Here is a 15,084-nt window from a genome sequence, read left to right as displayed (position 1 = left end):
TTTTTTTTTTTTTTTTTTTTGTCTTTTTTCATGTCCGGCAACGAACCGCAACCCTCAGTGTCGTGCCCGTACCGGACCGGGACCGGCAACGGGATCGCAACCCTCGGTGCTGCGCCCGCCCCTCGCTCAACCAGTGAGTGGGAACCGGTCTGTATGTGGGATCCGAACCCTTGGTGGGAGTGCCACCGCGCTTCCCAAGCAGCGCACTGTAGCAGTGCGCCACCGGGCCGGCCCCAAGTCCACAGTTTTTGATGAGATATTTTTTCTGTCGTTTATTCCTAAAACATTTGTCATTTTCTTGGGATTTCTTTTTTTAAAATCTTAAATTACTTAAGAGTGCAATACATTTCCAAATAGGTAGCTGGATGGATGGTTTTGCTTTTATATATTCTCCGTTTTTAGGTGCAGGATTTTATCTGTCTGTCTTTACTGGTCTGTCCAGCTATCATCTATTACAAACTCAAGCTTGCTCAAGCTTTTGTTGCTTCAAGTGGAGCCTAGTTCTGCCCCTTTGCACCTGGAGGCTGTTAGTCCTATTCATCCAGCTGGTCACTCCCCAAGCCACCCTCTGCCCAGCCTCAGCCACCCAGCTCCATCCATCCACACACCATCCACCCATCTGTCCACACACCCACCCACAGAATCAGGAGCCACAGGCACCACCAGCCGCTGCAGAGCACAGGTGGGCAGGAGTGGGGGCTGCTGCAGGCTGAGCTGCTGTGGGCTCACCTGTCTGCTGACACTGGGCAATAGCTGCTCGGGCAAAGTCCTTGATTTTCTTATACTTCTGCAGAAAACTCTCCAAAAACTGGGCAGCTTCCTCAACAGCAACTCCAAGGCAAGCAGCAAGCCGCTCCTTCCCTGTGTGAGTCAGGAAGATGCAAGGCCAGTGTCAAGCCTGAGCACACTTCTGGGGTGGGCGCTGCACTGAGATGACCAAGTGGAGGCCCCTGGAGGATGTGAGAGTCAAAGCCAGATGGCACTGCTGGGCTTTTCTGGTTGGTCAGGGTGGTGCTGGCTTTTGCTTTACAAACTGGGTGCTGGGTGCTGCTCACCCTGGACTGGGGCCTATTAGACATTCATTTATTCAGCACTATTGGCCAAGTGCCTGCCAGGTGCTGCAGGAGAAGCAGAGAATGAAGCAGACCTGGTCCCTGTTGTTGCTGTGGCCAGTGGGAAACCCAATTCCAGAACTAGGGAGGCAGGGGAGGGGCCCAGAGTACAGAGGAGGGGAAAGTTCCATGGCCAAATTATGAGAAAATGGTACTCAGGAGTCCCTATCCTTAAAATTTCTATTTTGAAACAATTGCTTTTTGTCCAGGCCAATATTTTTGTTCCTAGAAGATAACAGCTCTTCTTGTGAAGCTGCATATAGAAGTCTCTGGTCAGGCCCCGGAGTGAGTCTCTTGCTTGCTGGGAGCAAGTGGTGGGACCTGAGCCCAGCTCTACCCCCCATGGGAGGTGTGGGGTCTTGGGGAAGTTACTTAACCCACAATAAACCCTCCCTCCACCTGTGAATTAGGAACAACAGTCCTCACTGCAAAGGGTTGCAAGGGAACCCCAGGGCCCAAGGCGTGGGAGGCTCCAAGCAGTGCCTGGCTCCTTCCTGGGCCTGGATATGTAGCCATTCACCTCATTTTCCCCCAGAAAAGAAGAAAAATTTAAATAGAGAATGAGGAGTCCATGGGGCCCTTGCTGACAGTGGGATTATGTGGAAAGCCTGGGGCTCTGGGGATGCATGGCTGGAGGGAACCCAGGGAGACAAGACCTACATTCCTGGGACAGCAGGACCAGGGCCAGGGGTGGGCCTGCTGTCCTCTGTGCTGGCTCAGCTCTGGGGTCATACTAGAGGGTACCCCAGAGGCCTATGGACAGGATGGCCCAGAAAGCATGCCAGGGGCTGGAGAAGTGGGGTCAATGGAGACCAGGGAAGAGACCTCTATAGGAGTAGGACTATGGGCCTCTCAGACCTGGTCCCCTTTTCAGCTAGGCCACTCCTGGCCCCAGCCAGCTGATGCCTACAACAGTTCTGGGCAGAGAGAATGTTGGAGTCTTGGGACCATGAGGGGCAGATGCTTGCTCCCATCACTTTTGTAGGAAGAGTGGGAAAGTCTGGGGCGCCCCATTCTTCCAAAGTTTATCCCAGCATAGAGGGATAAAATCTTGGAGTCCTTGGTCCTTCCTCTATGCCTAGACTGGCCTGAATACTTGAGGTCATTTGGCTGAAAATGAAAAAATTCCAATATCCTTTTAGGACTTAAGACTGTGTGATATCTTCATGAATAAATTATGATGTGTTTTGCTACACTTTACTGAAATAATCCATCTATAACTCTTTCTTTCTATCAAATTCCAACCACCACCCCTCAGTTGTGGTACTGCAATGGAAAATTCCACTGGCTTTCAGAAAGAAACCAGACAAGGGCTAGATACCTCAGCCAGGTTGGCCAGATGGGACTTTGAATCTTCTTCTTAGCCAAGTCTTTTCTCATCTGCAACCTAGTGTTAAGCCTATCCAGTGAATATTTTATTTCAGATATTGCATATTTCAGTTTTAGAATTTCTTTTTTATTTGCTGAGGTTTTCTTTTTTTCATTTCTTATAAGCATATTTTCCTTTACATCCTTGAGCATAGTTATAATAGCAGCTTTAAAATCCTTGTCTGCTAATTCCAACACCTGGGTCATCTCAGTATCTGCTTCCATAATTGTCTTTTTTCTGAGTATGGTCAAATTATCCTGTTTCTTCATGTTTAATAATTTTGGATTGTATCATGGATATTGTGAATGTTATGTTGTAGAAACTATGGCTTCTGTTATGTTCTTCTTAGGAGTATTGATTTTTTTAAAGAAGGCAGTTAATTTGACTACAGTCAAACTTCAAACTCTGTTTCCCTGCAGTGGGCAGCAACTGAAAACTTAGCTCTGTTCGTTTAACCTTAGCTGGGCTGTTTGAAGTTAGCACCATTTGTGTATAGTTAGGCGTCAGCCAGAGTTCATACCCAGAATTTGGGCTTCTCCTCTGGCTCTCTTCTTCCTGGAATCTCTCCCTCCACTTTCCAGATTCTCTGGTTGCCCCAAACTCTGTCCTCTGTTTCTTCAAGCTAGAAAGGTGATGGGTTCCATCAGAGCTTTAGCTGTCCACAGCATTGCCTGAGGTCTGCCTTCAGGTGAAAAGCTGCAGACTGGAAACTCGCCTGTGCCATTCCTTTCTTCCAAGTGTCAACCAGCCTCCAGTTTCTTTTGCTTTTGCTTTTGGTCACTTTCCAGTGCCTTCAAATAGTTATTTTTTAATACTTTTCCCATAGTTTATAGTTGACGTCTATGGGAGGGTTGTTTTGATGGAAGCTACTTGGCCATGACCCGAAGTCACACTTCTCCTTCCAAATATTTATGGCTGAGAAAGAATTATTTCCCTTTTTTCTGTGGAGCTGCTGGGATACCAGAAGGGTAGTAGGTGACTGAGGTCCCTGCAGGCGAAGAAAGCCTGTCTGCAAGAGAAGCCAATGGAGTGGCAACCCCAAAAGAAGCAGGGATGAGGGACTAAGATGGAGAGAGGGTCCCGTCATCTCCCCAGGCTCTGGACACTCTGTACACTGGGTCTGTCATACTCAAAGGCCACAGTTACTCCCAGGACGACTTTGGCTCTGTGGGGGCTTTTCTAGTCTATGCTTCTTGTGGACTTGCTCCTTTTTTCACAGAACTTTCCTTCACATTTTCATTCAATGGATCAGGTTTGTGCTTTTTAAGTTGTAATCACATGTAGGCCTGTCTCCCTGTGAGCATCCCAGGATCTGCTTGGTGGGGGTACTAAGAGGTCCTTACCTCAGAAATCCTACACGAACACAACATTTGGCTTTTCCCACAGATGGCTTAATGACATCGTGGTGCAGGGTGTGCATGGATGTGTACGTCTGTGTGTCACTGTTTTAACTTGAGGAAGACAGCCCTTACTTCCTTTGCTCCAAGTGCTCTTTTGCCCCACACACGCTGCTCACAGTTTCCCACCCTTGTTTCTGTCTCTGGGGCTGAACGAGTGCCTGGCTACAGGGGCCTCAGGAACACTGGTGAGTTTAACTGGAACAGACCTGACTGATGAACTCCCATGCAGCTTTCACAGTGGCTGAGGTGTTGCTGCTCTGCTCTGGGCCGTCTTCTGGACTCTCCCAGCTCATCCGGGCTGGGGGCCCTCCTCTGGGTTCTCCTGGCACCAGGGACTCACCTGCACATTTTCTGATGACCCAGTGTTGTGCAGCTCGTGTGTTTCTTCTGACAGATGCGAGTCCCTTGGGAGCAGGCCCTGGCCTTCTGCCACGGTCCTCCTGGAGCCCAGGGAGGACCTGGCTTATGGTTCACACTCAGTAAAAGCCTGCTGATCAAACAGTTACTGGATGTGCAAGCAAACTTAAGAAATATTCAGTAATGTGAGAGGAATCAAGTGTTGGGTGGACTCTAAGAGCAGTGAGAGCTCAGAGCAAGACTGGAGTTGTTTCCTGGAGGAGGAGTTTCCTGCTGGGCTCAGAGGTGCCCTGTCAAGTTGGCAGAGGCTGACAGAGAGGCCTGGAGCCAGCCCTAGGGCCATGGCTCTCCAGGTAACTGCTGGTCCACACTAGAGTGCCCCTGCCAGCTCCTACATGCCACACCAGGCCGAGTCTGAGGAGGCCGTGGGGCAGGGCTTGTCCACGGGCTGCAGGGGCTGAGCGCACAGAACTGCATCCACTGAGCATCTTCTCTGCTTTGCAGTCCTGCTGCTGCCTCTGCTGTTTTTGGGTTTGTTTGTTTTTTTTTTGCAGCTAGCCATTATGGGGATCCAAGCCCTTGGCCTGGTGTAATAACAGTGCGCTCTAACCAGCTGAGCTAGCTGGCCAGCCTCTCGCTGTCTTTCATCACAGTCCTCACTATAGTCACACACCAATTTTCTCAAGACCGTGCTGGAACTATGCTCCTGTTGTATGCCATTCCAGGCTATGTTTATGTGAAAACGTATCACTGAAACCCACTGAAAGTCCCTTTACTTATCGGAACTTCCAGAGGGTTCCCGGCAGCCCAGGAGGCCTGATGAGTTCATTTGGGTCTCTCGGTCCCAGCTCCTCTGATAAGGTTCTGGTTTCAAGCACAAGGAAAAGAGCCACCATTGGCAGAGGCACCATGACCTCAGCTGTCAGGCGGGGTGGGAGCTGTGGAGCCAGAGGCTCAGGGTGGGACCTGTGTGGCTGTCAGGGCTACAAGCAGCCAAATTACCCTTTTCTCCAGCATCATAGCTCATGACTCACTGCTTCTTTACAAAGGGTAGCTCTTATCTCCAGGGAAAAAAAAAATGAAGCAATCCTCTAGAAGGGCCACTGGGACAGCAGGGAAGACTGCCCTTCTCTGGGTGCGAGGGGCAGCGTGGGGAAGGTATTCTGCCATCCCCTGGTGGGCGCGCGGCACACACATCCTCCATACCTCTCTCCTGACTGGACTTGAGGTGAGCAGTGCCCACCAGGGTGGGGGGACCACAGAGACCCATGGAAGCTCCTGTCACTGGGAAGCGTTTACTGACACAGCACAGAGTTGAAATAGGGCCCGCATGTGGTGGTGGATGATGGGGATGGGCGTCAGCTGTGTGCCAGGCACAGCCCAACAACTCCACCTGGCGAGTGCATTTGCTGAAGAGGAGATGTGGAGGGCCTTGGGCAAGGCCACATGGTCTGGAGGCGACAGAGTAGGGGCCCCAGCCTGGCCGGGGTGGTGGAGGCAGCGTTCTACCTGCAGAGATGAAGCTGGCATGTCTGCAAGGTGTGATTCTGGAGCAAGGATGCAGGCACAAGGGCTAATGCAATGTGGCAGAAGGCTGTCTTCCCCCAGAAAGAGATCCCAGGAAGGTTCAGGGTGCAGCAGAGGGGACGCTGAGAGGAGGAACAAGCCACCCTGAGAAGAATCAATCCAGGGTCACACTCTGTTACCCACCAAGTTTAGTTCTTTAAAACAAAGTTTCTTAGTTCTTTTCCCCCAAAACTGTACACAATCAAAATCTCTTCAAAAGTGCAGCTGAAAGACTACCAGGCCTGAGTGTGCTCAGAGAGTACCAGGTGCCTTCTCTGCCAGGCAGTGAGCAACGTGGCAAGAGCTCCCGCCTCAAGGCGGCGGACGAGGCTGTGAGCAGATGAGGGGAGCTGAGCGGGTGCCTCTCCCACTTGCTGGTTTGAGGAGAGCAGCTGTCCTGGTGCAGGCTCTGCCAGGCTGGGAGGCCCCATGGCAAGGAGCAGCGGGCAGCCTCCCGCTGGCGGCCAGCAAGACACAGAAGCTACTAAAGCGGGTCCCTCCCAAGTCAAGTCTCAGTCGAGGGCCCAGCCCCAGTCACATCTTATCTGCAGCCCCATAGGGAACCCAGCTGAGATGTGCCTGGACGCACAGAAACTGTGAGATAATAAATGTGTGTTGTTTTAAGTCGCTAAGTTTGTGGCAATTTGTTACCCAGAAAGGGTAACTAATATAGTGGTGGAGGAGGCTGTGGAGGGGAGGGCTGAGCTCTGTGGACGTTGGAGAGCTGGCCTGGCAGATTTGAGGAGGATTCTGGCAAGGCAGCCACCTGCATCCTGGGCAGTAGCACTCAGATGCACGCCCAAGGGCATGGCAAACCCAGGGGCATGGCAGCCATGCGGGGCTGTGCAAGGCAGCTGAGAGATCGCCTACATGTTTGCCCCATTACTGTTGTACTGAAGCTTGTTCAGTTTTGCTGCCTTTCCTTGAATGAACAAACGGTCTCCATGGCAGGGAGGTGTCTTCTCTCCGCAGGGTCTTTGCACAAGCTCCACTGCTCAAAGCAGAGCTGTCCAAAGTGGGGAGGTGTGGGCTGGCCGGCCAACAGCCTCTCCTGAGGGGAAATCAGCTCACTGATTCAGCATGACCCACAGCGAGGAAAGTTCATGTAAAAATTCCAGACAGTCCACGGCCAGGGAGTTGAAGGGAGAGAAGGAGAGAGAGTGGAAGAGAGCAGAGGCCTTCTCTGCATCAGGTCCTGGGGCTGGAAGAGGAGCAGGGGGAGTGGGGGGGGGGGGGAAAAAGAAGTAGGAGGGGAAAGGGAAGGGGGAGGGGAAGGAGAGGTGGCAGGGAGGGGGGAGGCTTGCAGAAGAGTCACCAGGTGCCCCAAACCTCTGGCCCTCGAGTACTTCCTGGCATAGTCCCCTCCCTCCTGCCTGCTGCCCCTGAGGTGGGATCCCCTATTGTCTCACTGCTGGACGGAGGCCTGGCTCTGCCCTCCGGGAGGCAGCTGGATGAGCTCTGCTCTGGGGCAGACGGGGTGTCAGTTGAGAAGTGGAAACATTCTGAGGTGGTTTAACTTTATAAACCTTGGTGTGCGGATGTGGGTAAGGGTCACTGAGGGTCTCCAAGCCCAGAAATGAGCCAGCACAGCAGTGCGATGCAGGGAGTGGCCGCACGCCCTGGGCTGAACCCCAGCCCCACCCCGCCCAGTGGTTGCACATCACACCTCTTTTGCCTCATCTGAAAAGTCTGCTATGACATTGGGTGCCTCAGGGGCCTGAAGTGATCTGACTAGTGTCTGGTGGTTGCAAATGTCATCATGTTTATGTAACGGAGACTCACAAAATGGTTTCTCTGAGGTATAGCCATATTTCAACACTGGTACACGGCCATCTGGCTTACAGGTGGCCCCAAGACTGACCTCCTGGCCGCAGCCTACCTGCTCCGTAGACCACCGAGTACACCACCTTCTTGGTCTGCTCTCTGTCTGCATGTGTCACATGTCCCACGGGAATGTCCTTCCTGCATGGAAAGACGGCATGCTGTCAGGCACAGCTGGCACTGTCCCAGAGGGGGTGTGAGTCCACACCATGCACATTCCTTGTCATGTTTTTCCTCTGGAGGTTCTTAACCATCTCAAGTCAGGCCTGTCACAGGCAGGGGAGACATTCAACATCTGCAGCATCCAGCTCAGCAAGGGCCCTCAAACACGTACTGACAGTGAGGCCTAGCAGCTACCAGCCAGCTAAATGTCAGATCCCAGATTCCTGGGTATCCACAAATTAAAACCAAAAACCTCCTTCTCCAAAGGAATGCCCACCCAACTTCAGGAAAGCCTGTTCCCAGGGTTGGGGTGCCTGGGCCATGCTGGTGGCTGCTGCAGTGGGTGAACTGGTTTCTAGTCCTTTCTAGTCCTCCGCAGGATTGGATGAGCAGCCTCTGTCTTGGCCTCGCAGAGACAGAGGGCCAGTAGGGTGAGCTGCATCCTGGAGCGACAACATTCAAACAGAATTAGGATCAACTCAACATCTGACCGGCATCTGAACCACAGCAATCTCCGAAGATTAAAGCTGAGACATCTGAATAGCACAGGAGCTACAGGGCAACACCAGCACCACATGAGTCCCTCCTTCTTGCTAGGGCATCCCCCTGGAATGGCAGCCAGCCATGGGCCCTGGGCATCTCCCCCTACCTGCTGCTCTTGTAAACATCCTTATCATGTACACCTGGGCCTCCCTGACAGACTGAGCACATCTGATTCAGAAGCCAAAAGGCAGAGTGACAGAGAGACAGGGATGGAGAAGGAGATGGAGAGACAGGGGGAGAGACAGAGAGACAGGGAGACAGGGAGACAGGGAGAGGGAAGAAAGCAGACACAGAAACAAGGAGGCTCTCCCAGTCTGTGCTAGGATCCTCCTTCATTGCTGTTTACAACTCTGCCTTAGCCTTCGCTTCCTGCTTGCACTAAGCATAGTGACCAGCCCAAGGTGAAAGCTCCAGGTCTTCTTAGATCTTTTCCAAGCATGCAAGCTGCCCTGGGCATGCGTGGGGCTTTCTAAATTTCCCAGTACACATGGGTGCTTTTAAATGTCCTAATTTCCCAAAGAATCTCTCTCCCCAGCTTTTCCTCCAAAGCTTTCAGTGCTCTATTTTTTTTTTTTTTTTTTCATCTGCAATTTTTTACCCCAGGGGGCTGCAGGTTGTTTGTTTGCCTTACAATGTTTTCTCTGGCTAGTGCTTATGTCAGTCCTTCAGGCAGCCCCTGGGCAAGTGAGAACAGACAAACACTTGTTTGCAAATAAGGTGTGCTCTGCTCCCAGAGGGCAAGTGAGAACACCACAAAGTTCTGCTACCATTTTTAAGTTGCTTTTTTCTTGATTCAGCACTTGTTTGGTTGCTATAAATCTCTGTTTTCCAGAGTTCTGACAAAGTTGGTTCTGACTGTTTTTACTCGATATTTTGGTGTTTCTGTGGGGAACAGGCCTGTGGATCTGCCTCCTCCACCATTTTCACTGACATCTGGACTTCGTTAATTGTCACCAACTGATGTCTAAGTGCCAGTGCATTTCCAGTTTTTTTCTTTTCCTGCTGTGTTAAGCTATTTATTTATTTATTTATTTATTTATTTATTTTAAAAGATGACCGGTAAGGGGATCTTAACCCTTGACTTGGTGTTGTCAGCACCACGCTCAGCCACTGAGCGAACCAGCCATCCCTATATGGGATCCGAACCCGTGGCCTTGGTGTTATCAGCACCGCACTCTACCGAGTGAGTCACGGGCCGGCCCTGTGTTAAGCTATTTAGCTCACTTGTTTATCTCACCCTTAAACTTGGCATTTTTTTTTCCTTTTTGTCTTTTGTCTTTTTCCGTGTCCGGCAACGGATCGCAACCCTCAGTGTTGCCCCCGTACCGGACCGGGGACCGGCAACGGGATCGCAACCCTTGGTGTTGCCCCCGCGCCTCGCTCAGCCAGTGAGCGGGAACCGGTCTGTATGTGGGATCCGAACCCTCGGGCGGGAGCGCCGCCGCGCTTCCCAAGCGGCGCACTTATCCAGTGCGCCACCCGGCCGGCCCATTCCTTTTTGTCTTTTTTTACTGACCGGTAATGGGATCGCAACCCTCGGTGTTGCGCCCGCCCCGCGCTCAGCCAGTGAGCGGGAACCGGTCTGTATGTGGGATCCGAACCCTCGGGCGGGAGCGCCGCCGCGCTTCCCAAGCGGCGCACTTATCCAGTGCGCCACCCGGCCGGCCCATTCCTTTTTGTCTTTTTTTACTGACCGGTAATGGGATCGCAACCCTCGGTGTTGCGCCCGCCCCGCGCTCAGCCAGTGAGCGGGAACCGGTCTCCACATGGGATTTGAACCCTCGGCGGGAGCGCCACCACGCTCCCAAGCGGCGCACTTCTCCAGTGCGCCACCGGGCTGGCCCTAAACTTGGCATTTTTAAGCTGTATTTAGATAGGAAGCAAAAAGCCAGAATGCATCCATGCTCAAAACAAATACATGCCAGCTCCTATATCACAAAGTACCTTCACTCCCTACCTTATTTTGGAAATCCTATGCAAGCTCCAAAGCTGCTCCCAGGAAAGACATTTCCTAATAAATGTATTACGAGTAGCTTCCACTGTGACCCTCCCAGGGCCACCTGCAATTAAATCAGACAGTGCCTTTGCTCAAACAAATAGATCTGATGATAACTGAGGGGAAGGAGGGAGGCAATTGGGAGGGCATGGCCCCTCAAACAAACCACACAGGTGGTCTCCGTCCAGTCTGGCATGTGGGGTTAGAAAATTGTCTGAGGAAGCAGCATTAAAATCTCCTAGGACCTACTTCACAGAGAACCAAAGTGTGACACAATTTCTTAAACAAGTCTAGAAAAGTATTAACTATGTAAATTCAATAAATTAAACTACAAGAGAGTTGTTAAATAAAAATTACAGAAGGCCATTGTTCTGGACTAAGTTTCAGTACTAGTCCCCAACAGACCACAGTAAAAATCAAAATGGAATCACCCTGCTAAAGTTCCACATCACCAAACCCAAACTAAGCTGTCGTATGACCTTTGAAGAAATCAGAAGAGAGAGATAACAATTTCCCAAACAGGCCAGTTTAATTCAATAGGAATAATAATAAAAATCCCTCTGCTTTAATCCTTACAGAGAAAGGATAGTCTGAAGTAACCTGATGTTAACTAATCAGTTATTCTTTTACTGTTCTGTCTCCCTGTCTCCACCTTACACAGAAAGTAACTTTGAAATGACCAATCTGCTTTTTGTTCTTTGTTTCTGCTTTCTTCAGCCTTTTTCTGTCTATAACACCAACCTCTTTTTTTATTTTTATTTTTTTTGCGGCTGGCTGGTATGGGGATCTGAACCCTTGACCTTGGTGTTATAACACTGTGCTCTAACCAACCGAGCCAACTGGCCAGTCAAAGTCAACCTCTTTTGCTCATTGGAACATGTATTCTACTTTATGAAATTAAGTGTTGCCCAATTCTAGAATTGCAACAAAGCCAATTTGATCTTTAAACTAAATTTGTTGTAATTTTGTCCTCTGACAGAGTTACGAACTTCATTCCATTAAAAATACAAAGAAAGAGAAAAAAGACATCCAGATTGAGGTTGGTATCCAGATTATGAAGAACTCCTACAAATCAGTAAGAGATATAGCACTTTGTATTAGTCCACTTCTGTTGCTTTTAACCAAATACTTGGAACTGGGTAATTTGTAAGAAAATGAAATTTTCTGCTTACAATTTTGTAGGCTGGAAAGTCCAAAGTCCAGGGAACATATCTGATGAAGGTCTTCTTTGGTGGTGGCTTTTACAGCAATGCAAGGGTCTCACATGGCAGAAAGTGGTGGAGCAGAGAGAGACTAACCACCTCATTGCCTCTCCTTTTAAAGCCCCCTGATCACCATGATTAATCCATTCACTACTGCAGGGTCCTACAACCCAATCACCTCTTCAAGGCTCCACCTTTCAATTACAATAGGATTTCCCACCCTCTTAACACTCACAGTAGAGGTCAAGTTTTGGGGGGGACACTCGATCCAGGCACACTTTAACAGAAAGATGGGCAAAACATGAGATTAGATTTGCATACATTTTAAAGAGAAAAAATACCATTAAATACCCACCAGACTGGCAAATATAAAAAATAGTCTGACAATTCCAAGTGTTGGAGAGGATGTGGAGAAATGACAACCACTTTGGAAAATAATTGTATATATACTTTTTTTTTTTCCTTTTTGTCTTTTTTCGTGACCGGTAACGGGATCGCAACCCTCGGTGTTGTGCCTGCACCGCGCTCAACCAGTGAGCAGACCGGTCTCTATATGGGATCTGAACCCTTGGCGGGAGCGCCGCCGCACTCCCAAGCGCCGCACTCTACCTGAGTGTGCCACCGGGCCGGCCCTATATACTTTTTTTTAAACAAGGAAAATGTGTACAAATTTTTAAAAAATAATATTGAAGTTACTTTATGACTCAGCAATTTCAATTCTGGTCAGAAAATTTGGAGAAACTTGCGCGCATGTACCTCAGGACACGTGGACAAGAATATTCATAGTAGCATAAATGGAAACAAACCTAAAATCCATCATCAGTAGAATGGATAAATGAATGCTAGAATATTTAATTCAATGGAATACCATCCAGCAACAAAAATGAACAAAGGGTAGTGATGTATTACAATACAGACAAATCATACAAATAAAATGTTCATCAAAAAAAGCAAAACACGGGCCGGCCCGGTGGAGCACTGGAGAGTGCGCCGCTTGGGAGTGCAGTGCTGCTTGGGAGCGTGGTGGCGCTCCCGCCGAGGGTTCAGATCCCATGTGGAGACCGGTTCCCGCTCACTGGCTGAGCACGGTGTGGGCGCAACACCGAGGGTTGCGATCCCATTACCGGTCAGTAAAAAAGACAAAAAGGAAAAAAAAAAAAGCAAAACACAAATACATTCAGCATAATTAAAGCTCATAAAATTTAAAAATAAGCAAAAAACACATTGTTTAGGAATTCACTCTCTAAATAAAAGCAAGTAAATTATTATTAGAAACCTCAGCATCATGATTACTTTCAGAGAGGAGGGGGATTATGATCAGAAAAGACACACCGAGGTCTTAAGTATTAGCAATGTTCTATTTCTTGTTCTGGGTGGTGGTTTCAAAGCTGTCTTGTCTGGAAACTTGTCTTATGCTCTTCTTCGCACGTTTCACATTATAATAAACAATAAAAATGCTTTAAAAAGGAGAGAATGTTTGACATTAGCTTTTCCCCTTATTACTGCCCTTAACTTTTCTTTCAGTAGTTAAGGATGTCTCTCCATTGTCTTCCAGCTTGCCCAGTTTCTTATGAGAAGTCTCTGTTGTTCTTATCTCTGTTTTAGACTTCATGTGGCTATTTTTTCTCTGGAGGCTCGTAAGCTTTTTCTTTATTAAAGGCTTTCAGTAATTCGCACTTTTTGGGAGCGGGGTGGGGGCAGCTGGCAGTATGGGATACGAACCCATGACCTTAGTGTTATAAGGCTGCAATTGAGATAACTGGCCAGCCCTAAGCTTTCAGCAATTTGCTTATCGTGTGCCTTGGTGTTGTCATCTCTGTTTCTTCTGGTTGGAGTTTGCTGAGCTCCTTGGATCAGTGGGTCTATCATTTTCATAAAATTTGGGTTTTTTTTCAGCCACTAATTCTCATTTTTTTCTCTCTCTCTTCTCTTCCAAGACTCTAATTTACAAGTATATTAGTCTATTTGATCGTTTCCCATAGGCCACTGATATTCTATTCATTTTTTCCAGTCTTTTTTTCTCTCTGTGCTTAATTTTTGTTTAGTTTCTATTTCTACATCTTTAAGTTCAATGATCTTTTCTTCCACAGTGTCTTAATCTGCGATTTCTTCCATCCAGGGTATATTTAATTTCAGTATTGTATTTTTCATCTCTAGAAGTTCCATTTAGGTGTTCTTTAAAAAAAAAAAACTTCCATTTTTCTCCTTTTTTTTTTTTGACCGGTAAGGGGATCTCAACCCTTGGCACGGTGTTGTCAGCACCACGCTCAGCCAGTGAGCCAACCGGCCATCCCTATATAGGATCCGAACCTGCAGCCTTGACACTACCAGCGCTGCACTCTCCCAAGTGAGCCATGGGGCCGGCCCATTTTTCTCCTTTTTAAGGTAACATTTTCTCTACTTAAATACATGGAGCATATTTATAATAGTTATTTTAAGTTCTTATCTGGTAATTCTATCACCTCTCTCATTTCTGGGTCTATTTCTATTGATTGATATTTTTCCTTGTGGTTATGAGTCACATTTTTCCTGCTTCTTTAGATGCTTAGCCATTTTTTTTTTTATCAGACACCAAACACTGACTTTTACATTGTTGGATGCTGGAATTTTTTCTATTCCTTTAAATAGTTTTGGGCTTTGTTCTGGCACGCAGTTAAATTACCTGAGAACAGCTTAATCCTTTCAAGTCTTATTTTAAAATTTGGTTGGGTGGGTCCAGAGCAGCCTTTAGTCTAGGGTTAATTTTGTCCCCCAACCCCACTACTACTGAAGACCATCTAGTCTCATACTATGAAGTCTTCCCACTCTGGCTGATGGGAAAATGAGCTATTCCTAGCTCTATTTGAGCTTGGGAATTATTTCATTCAGCTTTGCACTGGTTCTTTCCCTGGCTTAGGGTAGTTTCCTTTCACATATTTGAAGGTCAGTACTCAGTCAAAGGCTTGAGAGGACCTGTCTGTAGAACCTCTCCGTGCATTCTTTGTTATCTGAACCAGAGAAGACCAGCTCTGCAAATTCTAGCTGTCTTGGCCTCTCTGAACTCTGTTATTCATCTTTTCAATTTAGAGAGGTCACGGGCTGTTTGGGTTCCCCTTCTTTGTGTTTCAGCCTGGAAACTCCTGCCAGGTAGGAAGCTTGGGCAATTGTGAGGCTCGCCTGGCTTCCCTTCTCTCAGGGATCAGACCTGAGCTGCCTGTTGTACAATATTGAAAACCATCATTTCACATGATTTCTAACTGTTGTTCTCTATCTTTCAAAGTGAAATGGGAAAGCTCCTCACATAAAGGAGCAGGTCGGTCCGGCCCCGTGGCGCGCTCGGGAGGGTGCAGCGCTGGGAGCACAGCAACGCTCCCGCCACGGGTTCGGATCCTATATAGGAATGGCCGGTGCGCTCACTGGCTGAGCGCGGTGCGGGCAACACCACACCAAGGGTTGCGATCCCCTTACCGGTCACAAAAAAGACAAAAAAAAAAAAAAAAAAAAAGGAGCAGGTAAAACTGCTGGGGCACCTGAAGGGGCCCCCCTGGGGACCACCTGCTAGATGGGGGGCTGGGGC

The 15,084-nt window shown here is 48.6% G+C and overlaps 1 protein-coding gene across 1 annotated transcript in view; it reads right to left on the bottom strand.

Annotated features, from left to right (window-relative positions):
- The window catches only part of POLN (polymerase (DNA directed) nu), a gene marked incomplete at its 5' end in the record, with an annotated part of 46,689 nt that overhangs the window by 12,922 nt on the left and 18,683 nt on the right, over window positions 1–15,084 (bottom strand). Inside the window, 2 exon segments of the mRNA XM_008569468.1 lie at window positions 730–861; window positions 7,684–7,766. Of these exon segments, the coding sequence (XP_008567690.1) occupies window positions 730–861; window positions 7,684–7,766 (215 nt within the window).

The sequence above is a fragment of the Galeopterus variegatus genome, unplaced genomic scaffold (assembly GCF_000696425.1).
Source record: "Galeopterus variegatus unplaced genomic scaffold, G_variegatus-3.0.2 Scaffold26, whole genome shotgun sequence".
In the NCBI taxonomy this organism is placed as follows: Eukaryota; Metazoa; Chordata; class Mammalia; order Dermoptera; family Cynocephalidae; genus Galeopterus; species Galeopterus variegatus.
Note: the sequence above shows the minus strand (reverse complement) of the source record. Positions and strands in the feature narration are given on the sequence as shown.